The 17,820-nt window shown below is 35.0% G+C and overlaps 1 protein-coding gene and 1 long non-coding RNA gene across 18 annotated transcripts in view; one reads left to right on the forward strand and one right to left on the reverse strand.

Moving 5' to 3' along the window:
* Positions 1 to 17,820, forward strand: part of JAKMIP1 (janus kinase and microtubule interacting protein 1) — a 148,558-nt gene that overhangs the window by 109,795 nt on the left and 20,943 nt on the right. For 12 of the 17 annotated variants that reach the window (XM_065060482.1, XM_065060478.1, XM_065060479.1 and 9 more), the window contains 7 exons: positions 1,477 to 1,539; positions 2,742 to 2,840; positions 5,844 to 5,945; positions 8,719 to 8,772; positions 9,757 to 9,822; positions 13,435 to 13,503; positions 16,713 to 16,790. In XM_065060482.1, coding sequence (XP_064916554.1) covers positions 1,477 to 1,539; positions 2,742 to 2,840; positions 5,844 to 5,945; positions 8,719 to 8,772; positions 9,757 to 9,822; positions 13,435 to 13,503; positions 16,713 to 16,790 — 531 coding nt within the window. Of the gene's footprint in view, positions 1 to 1,476; positions 1,540 to 2,741; positions 3,119 to 5,843; positions 5,946 to 8,718; positions 8,773 to 9,756; positions 9,823 to 13,434; positions 13,504 to 16,712; positions 16,791 to 17,820 lie in introns of those variants that run through there. The other 5 variants (XM_065060480.1, XM_065060484.1, XM_065060481.1 and 2 more) reach the window with 4 other exon arrangements.
* Positions 10,104 to 17,692, reverse strand: LOC110357988 (uncharacterized). The gene is made up of 4 exons (XR_002412021.2): positions 17,554 to 17,692; positions 16,156 to 16,255; positions 11,990 to 12,167; positions 10,104 to 10,232 (listed from the first exon to the last, which is right to left on the reverse strand). It is a non-coding gene; the product is annotated as an uncharacterized LOC110357988 (long non-coding RNA).

Below are 17,820 nucleotides of genomic sequence, written 5' to 3' on the forward strand. Positions count from 1 at the left end.
TGGTGACCTGGTGTGCATATAAATACAAACACACTGAAGTTAAGATTTTTTTCAGAAAGCTGAGTGGAACTAACTTCATCAAGAAAGACACAAGGTTAACTATCAATAGGGCAAATTAGTCCATTTTTTTCTACTTGTGTGAACTGGAGTAGTGGAACTTGCAGGTCTGGTGTAACTGTTGAACATGCCTTTTACCATATGCATGCATTGGGTTATGCACCGTAAGTCAGTGAATGCAACTCTTTGTTCATTCCTTGACATTAGTAAAATGCTAGTTAAATATTAAACTAGACATTGGATTTTATTTTCAACATTTCTTAAATTTGTTTGAAAATTTCTTCGGTACATATTTTACTATATTATTCTTAGTATGATACTTTTAACTTCATAAACCTGAAGAGCTTATTTACTGCATGAAAGTTAAAACACACTTGCCCATTTTTGTATATATGTGGGAAAAGGAAAATGACCAGTAGAATATGTAAATGTGATGGACAGTAAGCAGAAAAACTAAACTTTTGAAAAAAATGTAAATATATCGTAACATTTTAGATATTTTTGGTTGATGTGTCAAGGCTAGTTGATGGGCTGGGATATCCAGATTTCATTAATTTCTTGTGCAGTATCAGTGTGCAAACATCTTGCTGACAGAGTAAGTATCAGCCTTAATACTTTAGTAAAGACATTTCAACATGTAAAACTGGCTGTTATAAACCATTAAATTTGAATATCCAGCTATGACTGGCAGTGAGCTTTTTTAACTTAAGTCATTTATAGGGATATTTGATGAGGCCTTTTGAAGCCATGCAAAAACCCAAAAGCAATGATCAGCTTTTCAACAAGTGATCAAATGGAAAAAACGTTTTCAAGTGGAGTATAGAATGTCCTAGATCACTGCCCGTCCTCCATAGTCTTGAATTCCTTATCACAAATACTGTGTGTTAGCCTGATTCTCACACTTTTAGCAGAGGGCAATTAAATGCATACTGCTAAAGCTTATTTTCAATCATTTGGGTGATTAAATGTTTTTTCTTCCCTTTCTCCATTGGATTTGCATTACACCACTGAAAATTGGGATGATTTTGCAATAAAGTTCCCATGGAAAGTTACAACGGGAAGAAACAGTTTTGAATTAAGCTGTGTAAACAAATGCCTTTAAAATGACATAAAATATCATATGACTGAGTTCACCCAAATTGTTATATGGAAAGATTTTAAAGTATATGCTTAGCTGGAATATATTAGGAAAGAAGAGACTCAGCTTCAGGAAAATAAAGGAATTTTTATTTTCTCTGTAACTTAAAATGCTATTAATCCTTGAAATATTTATGAAACCCTTTATTTTTTGATGCATGACCATTTTTATACATGAATGTACAATTATGTCTGAAATCTTCCAACTCCTGTGGTTATTCATTTTTCTTGGTTAAAGAAATATATATACTTTTAATATTTTAATCTTCTTCTTCCTCACAGGATTCAAAATGGGTAGAAGAAAAGCAGTTGTTAATCAGAACAAATCAGGAGTTACTAGAGAAGGTATGTGTTCAGAATCTGGGAATATTTTCATAATTGCTGCCTTTCTTATAAAAGGAAATGAATATATGAAGTACTGGAACATCAGCAACTGGTTACTTTATTTCTCTCCAAGAACAGAACTTCAGATAAGAGTCTGATTAAAGTACCGATATGTTTTTGTACTCTTTGGGAATGGAAGCTGCTGTTTACTGTGGGATTACATGTTGTGTTGCCAACAGTTGAACCCAACCTGGCTGATGTTTCTAGTGTCCAGCAAAACAGAATTGAAAATATTAAGCATAATGTGGAATCTTGTATTTTGTAAAAAAGTTACACAAAGACTATTATTGTCATGATCACTAATAAAATTGCCTACTCCCTTCACCCTCCCATTTTTTACAGTTTTTCTACACAGTAAGTAATACTGCTTGATTTAAGACTATTATATCATTTACTGTCTGAGATATGCAGATCTGAGCACCTCATTGTGCTTCACTGGTATTGGTGGGAAATTTAGTACTCAGGAAGTCAAATTATTACTTTTTGTTAATTATAGTACTAGCTCAATAAAATAATAGGAATAAGATAACCAATGAAAAATTCATGACTAAAAGTAGCTACAGCTGGACTTACTTTATTCAGACACTTACATGGGTATTGTAAGTATATTATGCCAGATGTTCCACTTCTATTTAGGTTCATACAAATAAAAAGATGACCCAGTTAAGCTAGACAGGAGACCAAAGCTATTAGTTGGCATAATGAGTAGTGAATTTTCAGTTTCTGTTTTGTCATTATTAGCACCCCAAAGCACAAATCTGCAAAATTAAATAGTAGGCAACATTATTGTCTTTCATATACTGTAAAGAGTAGACGTCTAGTTATGCAAAGACAATGAGAACAGCCTACACAAATGTGAATGTAACCTAGTTTCATTCACTTGTTTTAAAAAAAATAAGCTTGCATTGCTTAACTTATTTAGATATAATATTAATGTAACTTTTCATACTACTAGATTACTATTCTAAGAGATCATTGACCATTTGCTGCTCGCAGTTCCCACAAAAACGTTCTGATGTGATGTTCCTTTATCTCCAAGACATGGCCCAACATCTAAGGAGAAACTAAAATAATGAAGTTTTGTCTTAACCCCCTCTTCATTACTCTGTACAGTGTCATTTTCACTGCTTATGGGGTGTTATGATGATGTGTTTTTCTCATAGATTTACAGAATGGAGCAAGAAGAGCATCAGCTGAAGAACGAGATGCAAGACGCAAAAGACCAGAATGAGCTGTTAGAATTCAGAGTGCTAGAGCTTGAAGTAAGAGATTCTCTCTGTTGCAAACTCTCAAATGGAGCAGAAATTATGTTTGAACCCAAGCTGAAATTCTTGTAAAGATTACTGATGTCTGGTGCATGTTTAAGGGAAATCACTTAGGTATCTATTTTTTAATTGTTGTATTGTGAGATAATGAATATGATGCCAATGCCTTAATAAGTTTTGAAGAGAGTGCTCACTAATGTTTATAAAGATGTAATATAGCTAATATATATTGCATATAGTTTGTTTTTCATCTAATAAAATATTTTGTTTTGCAATGTTTTGCCTTTTTTATTTGTTTCATTTCCATAACTGCTCCTTTCCTGCATGTAAAATCACTTGGTATGTGTACTACAGCCTTGGTTGGCATTGTTTCAATTAACACACCTTCTCACATCTTGCATGCAATGATCTGACTAAAGATCTGACACATCCATCACATCAATGTATAATTGCTTTAAGTCACAGTAAGATTGACAACATCTATATGAAGTAAAATCATCTTAAAAGAACACATTTTTATATCAGCTTTAAAATAATTTGTCTTACCTTTTCTGTTTGTATAAAATGGTCATGAACTGGAAATAGTTGGCATCAGCCAATGGCAAAAGGAAAAAAACCCTCTGAGTCTGTCGAAGTTAAGCTAGTGAAACACAGCTACAACTTCTGTACGTGAAAGTAGTATGTTGCCAATAGCAAACAAATTTGATACTTTGCATAAACAAAATATCAGTCAAATTATTTGTGAATAACAGTTTTAACATGTAGCCTGCGGTTACAGTAGAAAACAATGGTTCTCATCACGTTGTAAGTGGGGCCCATGTGGAGCTTAGTAACACTTAACTACTCGTGTGTGATGCCCAGTTGTCACACAGTTGTATTGCCTGATAACACGCTGTTCAACTTCAAAGATTATCGGCATTCTTAACACCATTTAGAGTGAACTCTCTGAGAAATCTGTCATTGTCACTCCTCCATAATTTTCATCACCCAGCACGTTTCACCATAAATCTTGGCATGTGTAACTTCTCTGACAGCGACAAAAACGTCATGTCTTCCTATCATGTGGATGTTCTGCCTTTTGTCTTTGACCTTTCTGAATCTTTTTTTAATCCTTTACCTATCAACCACATATTTTGATGTCATAGCCCATTATATTCAAAATTGTGAATTCAGGTTTTTAGAATTTCAGTAGATGTTCAGGATAGATAAATAAATATATAATTCAAATAAATATCTATTCTATTAAGCAACTGTAAAATACTGAAGAATTTAGTATTTGAATGCTTCCTAAATGCTTCCTAAAGCGTAAGTACTCTTAGAAGTAGAACAATTAAATTTTTTTTCTTACTAAAAGAAAAAAAGTGCTTCAATACATCCTTTAGGAACTCCTTTTTCACACAGAAGAATCACATCAAAAATAGCTCAGAGTAATATGTTGAGATCTTCTGTGTGCCAAATCTTTAAGGGCTTGTTTCACAGAATAACAATGGAAATATTTTTGTGTGATTGCAAGAAAAGGGTTTTTTTTCCTTAGTAGGTAAGCATGTAGACACAAATGTGACTGACAATGTGAATGCTTTAGTAAAACCATGAATTCTTCTGGTAATCACAACAGTATTTTTTTTAGAAAGCAATTAAATTATTTCCGATGAAAATTAAGCTAGAATAGAAAACACAACCATTTGTCTGTCATTTAATGCAAGCAAATTCAGGTGAGTTTAATGCACTAAAATAATTTTTTTAAAAAATATTAAATGGTAACTGAATTGTACAAGAATTTACATTTCAGTTTTGGATTACAGGAACTAGGTCATTTAAGCACATTTCAAAATTAGACTGTTAATGCAAAAATTATTTAAAATAGAGTATATGAGGGGGGGGAAATGTATAGAGTACAGAGATATTTCCCTCTATATTGTTGTTTCAAATTACGTTTAAGCTAGTTAATGAACAAGAGTTGCCATGCTTTGCAACTTGCTTGAGTGGATGCAGCCCACTTTCCATATCAATTAAAGCACCACATTTTGTGTTTTAGCATATTGGGCAATGCATGGATGGTCATAGGAACGAAAATATTTGCAGTAACTCCCTTTCATTATACTGTCAGAAACTAAAGCTCTTCTTGCCAATGCTGCCTCCTGTAATACGGAGAGGAAACTTTTCCTTACTTGTGTTCCCATGGCCATAGAGAATTCAGAGTAAGATGAAATGCCTTGGTTGCTCAGAGCCTTAATCCATTCATTTTCACTTTGATTTAAGTAAAGTGGCTTATTTATTGTTTTACTGTATTTCTACCTACTGAAAAAGTAATAGGCGGGTGTTTTGAAGAAGCACATGAAGATCAAGTTGATAGGCTGGATAAGTTTCAGAAATACAATAGTTTTAGATAAACAGGAATTTATAGTTTTTAGTTTTGGCACAAAGAATATCATAAATGTAGAGTAGTGCTGCCTTTTAACATATTCCAACATCCTGGGTTGTTCAGTGAACAGGACTGGGGATTTTATATGCTCTAATAGAAAGTTTAACTGTAGAACAAACAGGGAACAGATACGCAGCTTCAATTTTATTGAGAAAATCTTCAGTGATAATACTATTTCATGACGGAGTTTAATTTTTAATGTAATTTATTCTTTCTAAATCACTGTTTGTTCCATAAAAGAAAGCAATAGTTAAATACAGTTATAACCAACATATAAAACTGCAGGTTTTTAGGGCTCGATGCAGGTATTTGGCAAGTGAGAGGGTTTCACCATCTGAGGAGTGTTGGTTAATTTTGCAGAAACTATGCGTGCATGGAACCGGTTGGAAGCTAATACCGTTTTTGTGCTTAGCTAAAGCCAAAATCTTTCACATACGTTGAAAGTAGGAGGAAATACCATATATTTGGAATGTGAATAGGAATCTGCCTTTTTAATGTACAAGTATGTTTTGAAAACATAGGAAACAAATATTTACATATAGTCACAAGTGTTGTTTTTAAACAAAATCTTTCCTCAGGAGAGAGAACGAAGGTCGCCGGCATTTAATCTTCATATAACCACCTTCCCTGAAAACAATGGAAGCGCACTTCAACTGTTCTGTCAACAGGAAGGAATAAAGGTATATGTAGAGCATTCATAAGGGCTAGATGGCCAGGAACTTTTTTGTAATGACCAACCCAATACCCAAACAAATGGTTTGCCTCCTTACTGTAGGAAAGAAAATCTGAAAAAATGAATATATTTTTAACTGGGGAAAAAGTTTCATAAAAATATAATCTGGTGGTCTGTCAGGAGTTCATCAATGAAAATGAAGGCTGGTCAATCAAGATAATTTACATTTAGTTTAGGGTACTCCTATGAAAACGTTAGAAGAATGTAAATGTTGACATGGATCATTGGCAGACTTGCTACAGTAGTTTGTTCTTTATATTAAATTTTTTCATCTAAAGTCAGAAATACAACATTAATCTATTATTTTACACTCAATTTAGTGTGGCACCTATGCTTTTTGTTGTTGTATTAATATGCTTAAGCTATTTGCCTAGGTCAGGGCCTTGAAGCATGAGGTGTCTGATCAAAAACCCATTCAAATAAGTGAGATTCTATCTACCATTTTAAATTGAGCAGAAGGCAAACATCAAGATCTCGTTTGTTTAGCTTCACTAAGAGTAAGCAAGAATTACTCTTTTTACAGCTGTTCTCCCTTGAATAGTCTGGCTGTACAGGTTGATTTGCATACTGGTTCACTTAAGACTGAATTCAGGCTTCCTTTGTGAGTAATGTTACACAACAGGCCAGGGTACCTTTTCTACAAGCAACTAAAGTGGAAATCTCTATGCCATACTCCATGGCACTCTCTAGTAATTTATTCTTGTATCTGTAATTATATTTACAAGTCCTCTTAAAGAAGGCTTGTTTCTGTTCAGTGCCTTCATAAGCACAATATTGTCTTTATTGGAAATAAACTCAAATTTTAGGCTGCATATTGTTGGGGAGCTGAGTCTTAAAAAAAAAAAAAAAAAAAAGTTAAAACCTGATTATTACCTATAGGTTTGGTTGGGTAATTGTTTCCCAAACCACAAAAGGAATCATCAGTTAGTATATTACCTTTCAAATAGAACCTCCATGGGATGCCAGCCCTGCTATTTTAGCTTATCCCTTATTCTAATTTGCATGTTGGCTGTAACAGATAGAGCTTACCAGGATCTAGAATTCATAGTTTTTCCACTGTCTTCAGTTGCATTCCAAAACAGAGGTGTTTTTTTCAATGTGCCTTTTCAGTTCACTTACCTGGAATCAGGGACAGCCACCTATCAATGGACATACTGAAATTGTTGACTTTTTACATGTTTTCAATGTCTTTTGTAATCATTAGCCATCAGTAACAAATTAGATTCTAGACAGATGCAAATTCCGATCTGGTTTCTAAATATTCCTATATGCTTCATCATGGAAATAAATCAAGTAGAATGAATATTTCTGGCTCAATAGTTGCAAGAACTTGCATGTCTTACTGAATTTCATTCTTCACTAGTGTAACTGATCAGCTGAAGGAGTTTACATTCAACATTGTCAATGCTGATCAAAATAAATAATTTTGTTTTTAACATCAATCCAAACACAAGTGTGTATTAAGCTCTGCACCATTCTAAAATTATTGATGTGCTCTTTTTAATAACTAATGTAAAATTTGGAGACACTGCTGAAGTGTTTGGAGAGAGACAAAAGAGAGGAAGGGACATCCCAGGATAGGGCACATGTAATTCCTCTTTTGGAGCCTGGATGGACTAATTTGTAGTCTCTCCCACATCTGTGTCTGGTCTTCAGGAAATCTTTCATTTCTTATTAAGTCTTCCTCGCTGGAGTCTGTTAGGGACAGAATCATGAGCAAATATATTCTGCTGTAGTTATGTAATTTGCAAGCATAGCTAATTTAGCTTTTAAAAATGTTAAAGATCGATCATTCTGAGTACCCACACAATGCAGATGCACAACACATAAACACAAAGCAGCGTGTTGTGTGCTGTAAGTAATGAAACCAGTGAGCCAAGACACAGCCCTGTGAAATGTTGGCCTCTTCTAAGGAGTGCTGAGTATAAGTTGAGTGATTAGCGCAGGTTAAACAGTTCCCTGAACCTTCCCAACAATTTTTTGCAGCAGAAAATAGGGGTCTGAGGCCTAGGAATGGTTCCTGGCACTGTGCAAAACACAGAAATTGTGTGAAGTTATTTCTCTCTCTCTTTTTTGTATCAGAAGAGTGTTTTTCTTGATTTCAGTGACTGGGCCTTAATAAGGATGGGTTGTGGATCTGAGGGATGACTGGCAGAGAAACATGGTTTTCTGCTCACAAAGGTTGTGAGCTGACAGTGCTTGGTGGAGCATGTGCAGCTCACTGTGCAAATTCCCTTCTACCGTAATGCTGATTTGAAAGTCCACTTTTTTATTTAACAAAGAGAATAAAAACCAAACCACCCAACAAACCTTCTTTGCAATTATTTTGTTCATGCTCTCATTTTGACTTCTGTAGCTCAGTGTGCTTGATGCTCTGTTTCAAACAAACAGAAAAAAAACCCAAACAGTCTTTTCAGCCTGTTTATCAGATTTGATCTTCCCTCTGCATACATCAGCAGGATGGTAAATGTGAATTATACAGGAATATTCTGCCTTCATACACAGACATCCAGGTTGCGTGCTATAATGAAGAGTGACATTTGTTTTTGTCTCTGAAAGTATCAATAACACTCTGTAATTGTGATGCAAAAACAGTGTTTCACTTAATTATATTTCAAGTCTTTTTGCATGCAGAAGTGAATAAAGGTTACATGAAATGTAACATATAAAAACTTTCTCACCTACTATATAAAAAAATAAGTGTTAACCATCTTTTTCAGGATGTGAATATATCTGAACTTATGAAGAAGCTAGATATTCTTGGAGATAATGGGGTAACAATTTTTTAATTTCAAATATACCTGTAGTCTTATGGTTACTTTAAAGCATTTTTTCCCACAGCAGAAAATAACATTCAAGAGAATGCACAGAGTGATTTTTATATGTTTATATTTGCATGAACAAAATAAATTGTTAGGTACTATGTTTACAAACTTAAAATCATTCAGGTAAAGTGATACTAGTAAAAAGTGTATTTCTGAAGATAGGATTTGATCTTGTCTGAATGACATAGAAAAAATAGGAACTGTAGTAGGCAGAGAAAAGATATATCAAACAGGCTAGGGGATAAAAATAAGGAAGGAAAGCCAGACCGAGTTGTTCCTGATTTTTCTCCTGAGTATTAATAGTGGTAGTAGCACCTGTTATGGTAAAAGCTGCCTCTGCCAGGAATGGATTTACTGGGAGAAAAGACAAGGATAACTGGTTACCTTTTGCCCCCTGTATTGCCAAATAAAGTATAAAATCTTTGTCATGAGGCTGGGGCAAAAACATTCATGGAGCTGGGTCCAGTTTGAGGTCTTTATAATGCTAGTTTTAAGCTCTAGATTTACTTTTTATGTTCAAGTTTGTGTGGAGGTTTCTGTGGTACTTGATCTATCTTTGCATTGGTTTTGTTAATGGGAAGTCTAGCTCTGAAGTGCATGTGGGGGAGATTCACTTGCTGCAGGGCTACCATTCAGTGAACTGACATTTTTGTGACTAGGAAAAAAGAAAAAATAAAAATCCCAGACAGAAACCACTTAATTTTCACTGAATAATGAAATATTATAAAAGTGTTGTGGGACTGATGTATGGAAATGAAGTGGAGACTAAGTACCCTTCATTTAATTTTCAATACTTTCAATCATGGGAGCCTTTATGGGCATGTTTATAAAATGCTAAATGTTATAACCGACTTATTTAAAATACAGTTAAAATTATCACTTTTTGAAATATGGATTTCCAATCCAATTAAAATGCATCTTTTTGTATTTTAGAATTTGAGAAATGAAGAACAGGTTGCAATAATCCAAGCTGTGACTGTGCTTTCCCTCTGTGAAAAGGTAGAATTCAGTAAAGATTTTTCTCTGCCTAAAGACTGGCCATGTCTTCTAAGATACCACATAATGTTGCCTGGGAAGCAAGGCTTCTGTGTTAAAGTCATCTGGACTGGAGCATGTACTCATCTTTACGTGACTTGAGATTGTGGTGTCTTGACATAAAATCAAACTTATAAAATAAACACAATTTAAAAATAAAGCCAAGTTTGGGATATATTCCCTTGGAATAAAGTACTAAAAAGCCACTTAACAGAAGAGACTTCATTCTCAGACGTACCAATGTACTCAGCTCTCTGGGAACAGGTTGCTGGGAAGTCCTCTGCAAGTTGTAACACCATGGTCCATTTTGAGTCCATTTCTGTGTATGACTGAAAAGCCTCTGAGTGGTATGTGGTCCTGTTCTCCATAAATTACTAGGCACAGATGACAAAAAATGATTTGTACAAGGTAGGTAACCACTCAGGTCACTCAGTTGTGCTAGACTAGTTCCTTGCTCTTCCAATTACAGAGAGAAAATAATCTGTATATGACTAATGATGACCTTAGGCAGACTTGCCTTTTTCTCTGAAGAAGTTTTGTTCATCCTTTTCACAGGTTTCTTAAATCTTTCCTAGATGCATTTCTGAAATTCAGAATCTGAACTTTGAAATTAAAATTTGAGCATTTTGTGCTAATTGTTTTAATTGGCATAATTTTGGTAATTACTTATCTAAATATCTTACTGTAGAAAATCTAAACTAGGTAATTTAATAATCATTGATTTAAGTGTGTAATTGCTATAAGCAAAATAAAAATTAGGGAAAGTGTTATAACCCACGTGGCTTTCATTGCGTTAGAGCATTAAAAAGAGGAGGAGATGATCATAGTCTAAATCCAACAAGGAAAGTGGAACAACTCCAGTACACAAGATAGAGAGCAAAACTGACCAAACTGTAGAGATTGGTTTAGGTTATTATTCCTCAAGTAATTTAGTGCTCATGAACAAGCGCCACTGGAACTGGTGAGTTTGTTTAATTTGTGCCAGTTCCGCAGAATAAAACATACACTTTGTTATCTATAAATTATTTGCATTGGCAACTGATGACAGCAATAAGGGATTTGAAGCTTTGTCAACTAAAATAATTCCTTAAAGGAGTAGAAACATACAATTACAATGGCGATTTTATTTATTTATGCTAAATTTAGTCTATAATTTCATTTATTTTCTTTTTTTTTTTTTGATAAAATTTCTGCCACTTCCTGGTTTGTCTTTGTTTTGTTTTTTGTTTGGTTGTTTCCTTCATGGTCATGTCATATAATCTGGTTATTACAGAAACAGAACCCTCCATCAGAAAGATGGAGATTTTATTTTTATCTTCTATAGAGAAATAGACTTCATTTAAATAATGAGATTGAAATGGTTCATGTTATCTATGGACTCTATCAATTTGATGCTATTTCAGTGAAGTGCCTCACAGTAACCTAGTAAGTACGAGCTGAGAGCAAATTGAATCAAGAGGGTATCCTGAGAATCATGAATCGTTTTCATCTATTTCATGGTGCACATTTGAGGTACAGGCTAATCAAGTGACTCTAATTTTCTCCATAACAGAAGGCACTATCCATACCCAAAGTTTACTAGGCCAAAGAATAGTGGAAAGTAGCCCTATACTGTCCTTAACAAAATAAACATGATACCACATTTCATAACATTGTATTTTACAGCACAGACAAAATCAGACAAAATTTAGTAAGTCAGACTGGATGATTTTGGCAGTTGTTTAGACTAAAGGAAATTTCAAACAACTCCACTGCCTTCTCTCAGATACCCCTCCAAATAAGGGCCAGACAGCTAGCTTCCCATGTACATTCCTATAACTCCTTAATTAAAAGAAACTACCATATACATAGTCATCTCATAATGGGATCTTTTGGTAGAGAAATGGTACTGCAAACATAGATATGATGCTAGTTATATTCACGTGTGCTAATTAATCACACTTGGTGTTTATTTAGATCAAAACTGTTATACTCAGCCACTAGAAGTCATCTTTTAGAAATCAAGCTGCCAGGCAAGGAAAGTTTCTGGATACTGCTGGCACAATTCCAGAAGCTTATTTTGAATGCTACAACTGATAACAAGACCTAAATAAATCTGAATCAACATTTAGATTAAGCATATCGTTCATACCTTCAAAAAAATTAGACCTCTAATTTTTGCAAATAACCTTTCATTTGCAAATATTGAGGGTAGCTGCGAGAGATGCTGAGGACTTGCTATTGTTGTTGAAGGGTTCAGAATTCTCACTGTCTTGCCAAATCTTTTAGCAGCTGAGTGGCTTTCCTTAGAAATATCTTCAGTCTGTCACCTTCAAAATGAAGAAAAGAAAGATTATGAGAATAGGATCACTGGGGAATATGGAGTTCCTGTTCACTTTTTTTCAGCTCTATACAAAGCTAAACCTACTAAGTAGATAAAACAAGTTTCCATTTTTATCCACCAGCCTCTTAAATAGTGGAAGGTCCAAAAGGATGAATTCACATTTTTCTTATTTATAAACTTATGTTTGCACATTTACTATCTAAAATCTTTGGTTAGGAAAAAAAAAAAAAACTCATTAATTTGAATTTGAGCCCAAATGAATCACCAAAATCCTAAATTTAAAAACTCAGTGTGTAATGCCTACCAAAAGAATGAAATGGGTGTAATCTTGTGTTAATAAGCAAAACATTTGAGGAAAGTGATAAGTATCAGTGGCAAAGCTGCAGTTGGCCTCAGTGGGAGCTTGTGCTACAAAAAGAAGCATTAGTCTAAACTATATTCTATAAGCTAGTCATTGAGCCTTATTGTAAACTGATAAGGAAATGAAAGAAGACAGTTCAGAAATGAGCATTCCTATCTATTTCAATAAACTTAAATACTGAATATTAGTATAATCCTCCTGATAGTTAGAAATTAGGCAAGAACCTTCTATCCATGCATTTAACTATTACAATATGTAATTTTACCCTTGGAATGCAATCCCCCTTCTACTTAAATCTGATTGTTTTGCTTCTCACCCGAATGGTAAGGGATTCACTGTAGCAAACACATGAACTTCCATCTGTCTGTCCATTTTATTGTTCCCTCTCCATTACCAATGTTTTAGAAGTGAGCCGCTTCCCACAGAGGCTGCAGTAAACTGTGCAAAATAAAGGATCGAATTTACCACCTTGTCTTTTGTTTAAATTGCAATGTGGAAAAATGTAGGACTGGTGCCCTGAAATCATATGATGGTTTTGCAAATCAGGACATCAAGTATTGTGTATATCAAGTCAGAAACAATCAGGTTATTTTTGCATTCTTCACCCATGTCTATTTTGTATCTTGAATTTTGACTGGGCGGCAGGAGGGAGCCTTTAATTTATTGTAGGAAAACAGCCTCCATTTGTTAGCCTTTATTATGTTTCTACAGTCCTTCATTCTGCCTATGTTTTCACAATGTGTTTATTCATGAGCATCTTCAAAGTGAATAGATAGTACATTGCAATCATATGCCTGAGAGTGTTTGCAACAAACTTGCAAAATGTTCATTGCAAATTTTGAAAAACTTTTTTTAAAAATACTTTATTTTTCCTTTTCACACGTTCATGTAGTGGTTAAAACAGATAGAGGGGACAGAAGCTGCACTGACACAGAAGATGTTAGACCTGGAGAATGAAAAGGTAAGGGACAATAACTAAAAACTTACGTCAAGGGGACATGTATAAACTTCATCAAAGGTTGATTTGCTGCCTTTCTCTGCTTAACAGAAATTGCTTCATGGTAATATGAAGGTTCCTAGAACAATGTATTGCTTTTATTCTTTAGGGTGGGAGGGAGCTGTCAAAGCTATATATAACAAAAATGGCAAAATATATACAAATTAGGACATGAAGGCATAACTTTACAGAGCATATTAACCAAACAGTGTGAAATTGTCTTTGTGCTTTCTCTGTATATTAATGTGTCTGGCAACAGCATCATCTTTTTAATCTTGGGGTCATGTTATTTGAATTGTCAAGGATATTCCTTTGCTCTCTGATATTCAGCTTCTGGACAAGCTGCAAAGACGTCTTACTCCAGATAAACTTCCTTGCCCCAGGGTCTTCATGCTTGAAGACAAAATATTTTCTCAGAAGCATTTCTGTCTTGCATAACAAACTCAGTGCTATCCCAACCTTATTTTTCCATATGTTGAACCAAGAGTTTTGGCATGAGTGTTTGATTTTATTAGTTTACCATGCATGCCGCGCTTTGCATCTTCAAATGACTTTACAAACACTGATTAATCCTCACCACACCTTTAACAGGTAGATAAATAACCAGCATTACATTCATCTTGACGAATGGGAAACTGAGACAGGGAGGTTAAGCGATTTGCCCAGGGCCACTGAAGAAGTATGCATTTGGGCCACAGTCAAAAAAAGAAGCGCTCAGACTTTGTTCTCTGTTGAGTGTAGCCCATCATGCTGGTTGTGCGTTAGCACAGGCATGATCTTTTTCCAATTTAGTATGTATTTTTAACTCTTGTTAAGGAAAATTTCAAAGGCTTTCATGAGGGAAAGTACCCACAAACCCTAGATTCTTTTGTAAAATGGATTGGAAAATGCTCATTTCTTTCTAACTTGGTTTATTATCTTCCCATTTACTACCTGTGATGCTTTCAACTCTTACTCTGGACAGCCCTGTGTCTATTTGTTTAGTATAGCAATCTGAGAGTCTGCATTGCTGATTGTTGTGTCTCCTAAGACTCAATGGCGAAATGAGTTTAGCAATAATATTCTAGCATGCTACTTTCAGAATAGCTGAGCACTGGTTTAGTTGCCCTGGAATCCATGTTAGAAGTTTGTGATCCTATTCTTGTTTTCTCCCCTCTCCTGCTTTTTGTGGCCAACTTTTACAATAGCTTTTGAAGAAGCAGCTGCATTGCTGTTCTGGGATCTGTTGGTAGCTCTGACCCTCTCTATAGTCTTGGGCAATTCAGCCTATTTCTCTTGTGTGAGACACTTATAAGCACATTAGAACCAGGCCTGTCCTTTACTATGCGTTAGTCTTTCACAATAACCATGTAGCTGTTGCTGTAATCTACATAAGAAAATGCCACCTGGCTAGTCAAGGTGGGATTCAGTTGCATAAACATGGTGTCTAACGCCATATTACATTCTTCAGAGTTCTGGAGGTGTCCATGAGGGGTTGAAAAATATGTCCTACAGGACCTATTGGAGATCCTAACCTTCTGACCCAGGAGTTGAAGTAGCATACCCTAAAATGGCAATAAGAGCAATAAATGCCCCTCTGTGGGTAACTCAATTCCAGCACCAGGATCGAAGCCTGACTTAAACTTTGGTTCTACACTCAACATTACTTCATAGGCAATTAAAAGAACTCCAAGTTTACACAAATACTGAATAGTAAATGTTATATCTTATACAGAAAGCAAGTAGCAAGTTATTCCTCCAGGACATCTAGTATTGGTCTTATATGTTGCTGCTGTCACTAATTATGAGTTGTTCTTAAAATGTGGGAGGTCATCCATAGTCATTTTATGTTCTGAGCCCCTCCCAGGCAATAATTTGTTGATCAGAATGGATTTGGTTTAAATCAGATGATTGGAATGAGAATTCATTATCATGTTTCATGCTCAGGCAAATTCCATGCTGGTGCTATACTGACAGCTGACAGAAAAAAATGTTGGAATTCCACATATATGTCTGAAGGTAAAATTTGGCCAAATTTGGGGCAAAGCCATATTCAATAAAACTAACCAGACTAGCAACATTTGATTTTTTTAATACAAGCTACAGTTAATCATCTTAAGAACACTATGTACTTAATTTGGCATTTATTCTCTATTTGAGGAAATCAAGAGTTTGTCGAATAGTGAAAAGAATGACGGAAAATATTAAATTCAATCAAAAGGCTTCTCTGCTTTCTGGACTACTACTTATTTTTTTTGAGCTTGAAAACCTGCCTAGAAAGAAAAGTTAATAAAGTCAATTAACTATTTTATATTTTACTTTCTATCATCCAAAACGTTTTAAAGGCATGTTTTGCAAGAACACCGTCACCAGTCAGATCTTGCTTGACTATTCAGACAACCACGCAAGTGTCCACAACTTTCCTGCAACATTATGCTTTTGGATACTGCACCCCACTGAAACCTCAGCCTGTGTTAGATGTGTGTAAATATATATAACTATGAAAATTGGTGAGTTTGATTTTAAAAACAAAAGCAAAAAATCCCTGTAAATCCTGTAAAATGTTGAAGACTTCTTCAGCTAAAGTCACTTAACCTCTCTGTGCATCACTTTACCCATTTTGAAATGGCTTCTTACCTTTACAAATCGAGCACTGAACTTTTACTCCCACTGCACTAAAGCATCAGGCAATGTTGCTGCAGAATCCAGCTAGGACCCGCATGTTCTGATTTCCTGCCTAGAAGAACAAGACAGACAACACAAATGATGGTTTCCTCATTATTTCCTTTAGAGTTCACATTGGATATTTACAGAGAATCAGTAGAGTCCCCTCACTTGTGTTTCTTTCTCCTCTCCCTTGGCCTGCCCTGTGCAAGTGACGATCGCTGGACCACATGCATGCACATTCCCAGTCACCTTTTGGCCATTGTGTGCATGTCTGACAGGTCAAGGCAGGTTTGTACACTGGTGTAGAGGTCTACAATTTCTAGGTACAACTCGTTAATAAGATAGACTTATTTTAAGTGCTAATATTGTAAGCTTGATATTCTGAATATCCTTAGGATGAATGTGGTCATTTGCGATAGATGTTCTTTTGCTTTCAAATGGAAAGCTCACATTAAAATGATGGCATTTATGATTCTTCATTAACTAGGATAAAGAACAAATACTCCCTTCTTTTTATTATTGCTTAGGACCTGTTCAGTAAACAGAAGGGTTATTTAGAGGAAGAACTCGACTACAGGAAACAAGCTTTGGACCAGGCATACATGGTAGGAAAAGAACAGTAATTAATTTTTCATGTTTGAACAGATTTTATAAAATACAGGGGTTCCTTTATCTTTTAATTATAAATACAGAGCTTTTTTTTTTTTTTTTTTCTTTCCAGAGTATGAAATCAAATATTGCTTAAACAGAGACTTAGGAAATTGATTACAGTATTTAGAAGTGTAATGTTTTTGCATTGCTTTTTTTTTGTTCTAAAATATGTGAACATCTTGTTAGTACATCTGGAATGGGAAGGGTTTATTTATGTGTACAGAAAACCATGGCTGGTAAAATACACCAGAAATTACTTTAGAAATTTTCCAATGTTGCTTTTCCCTAAGCATTTGAATATTACTGCTGCTAACCTATCCTATTTTTAGAATGCCTGTTCTTCCTATGTGATTCCTTCCTGTGCTGTCTTAACCTTAACTTTCCTAGTTTTCAAAAGAGAAGCTGCAATCTTGCCTTCTCTCAGGTTAAGCAACAATTAGAATTATCTAGAAACTGGTGAAACTGCACACCCAACTTTGCTAATAGTGACTCTTCAGGAAATAAAAATATTATGCTCTGAAGAATAATGAATACATTGTAAATATTTCTTATGAGGAAACTGTTTTCAGAAAAAAAAAAAAGCAAGGTCTAGTGCTCAGAGCAGATAGCAGAGATAAAAGCAAATGGGCTCTATTTATAGCACTGTGACCTTGGGCAAGCCATTTAACCTCTCTGTGCAGCTGTTTATGCAACTCTAATATGGATAGAATTACCTACCTCACAAAGGTGTTATGAGGGCTAAAGGAATGCTAAGAGATGCTCTTGATCCAAATATTGACAGTCTGGATGCTGGTTTTTAACAGGATCCCACTAACCCTAGTGATCAGAGAAACTATTCTGTTCTTTCTTTGCTCTTGGGAATACAGTTCTCCATGTGAATATGAAGTTCTCCTGTGGTCTCTGCTTTGCAAAGTACAGCAGTTTTGGTCAGTGCATGAGAATCGGGTTAGGAATCTGACAAATGGCAAGAGACTGATGAGGGAT

This window comes from Columba livia, chromosome 4 (genome assembly GCF_036013475.1).
Source record: "Columba livia isolate bColLiv1 breed racing homer chromosome 4, bColLiv1.pat.W.v2, whole genome shotgun sequence".
Classification (NCBI taxonomy): Eukaryota; Metazoa; Chordata; class Aves; order Columbiformes; family Columbidae; genus Columba; species Columba livia.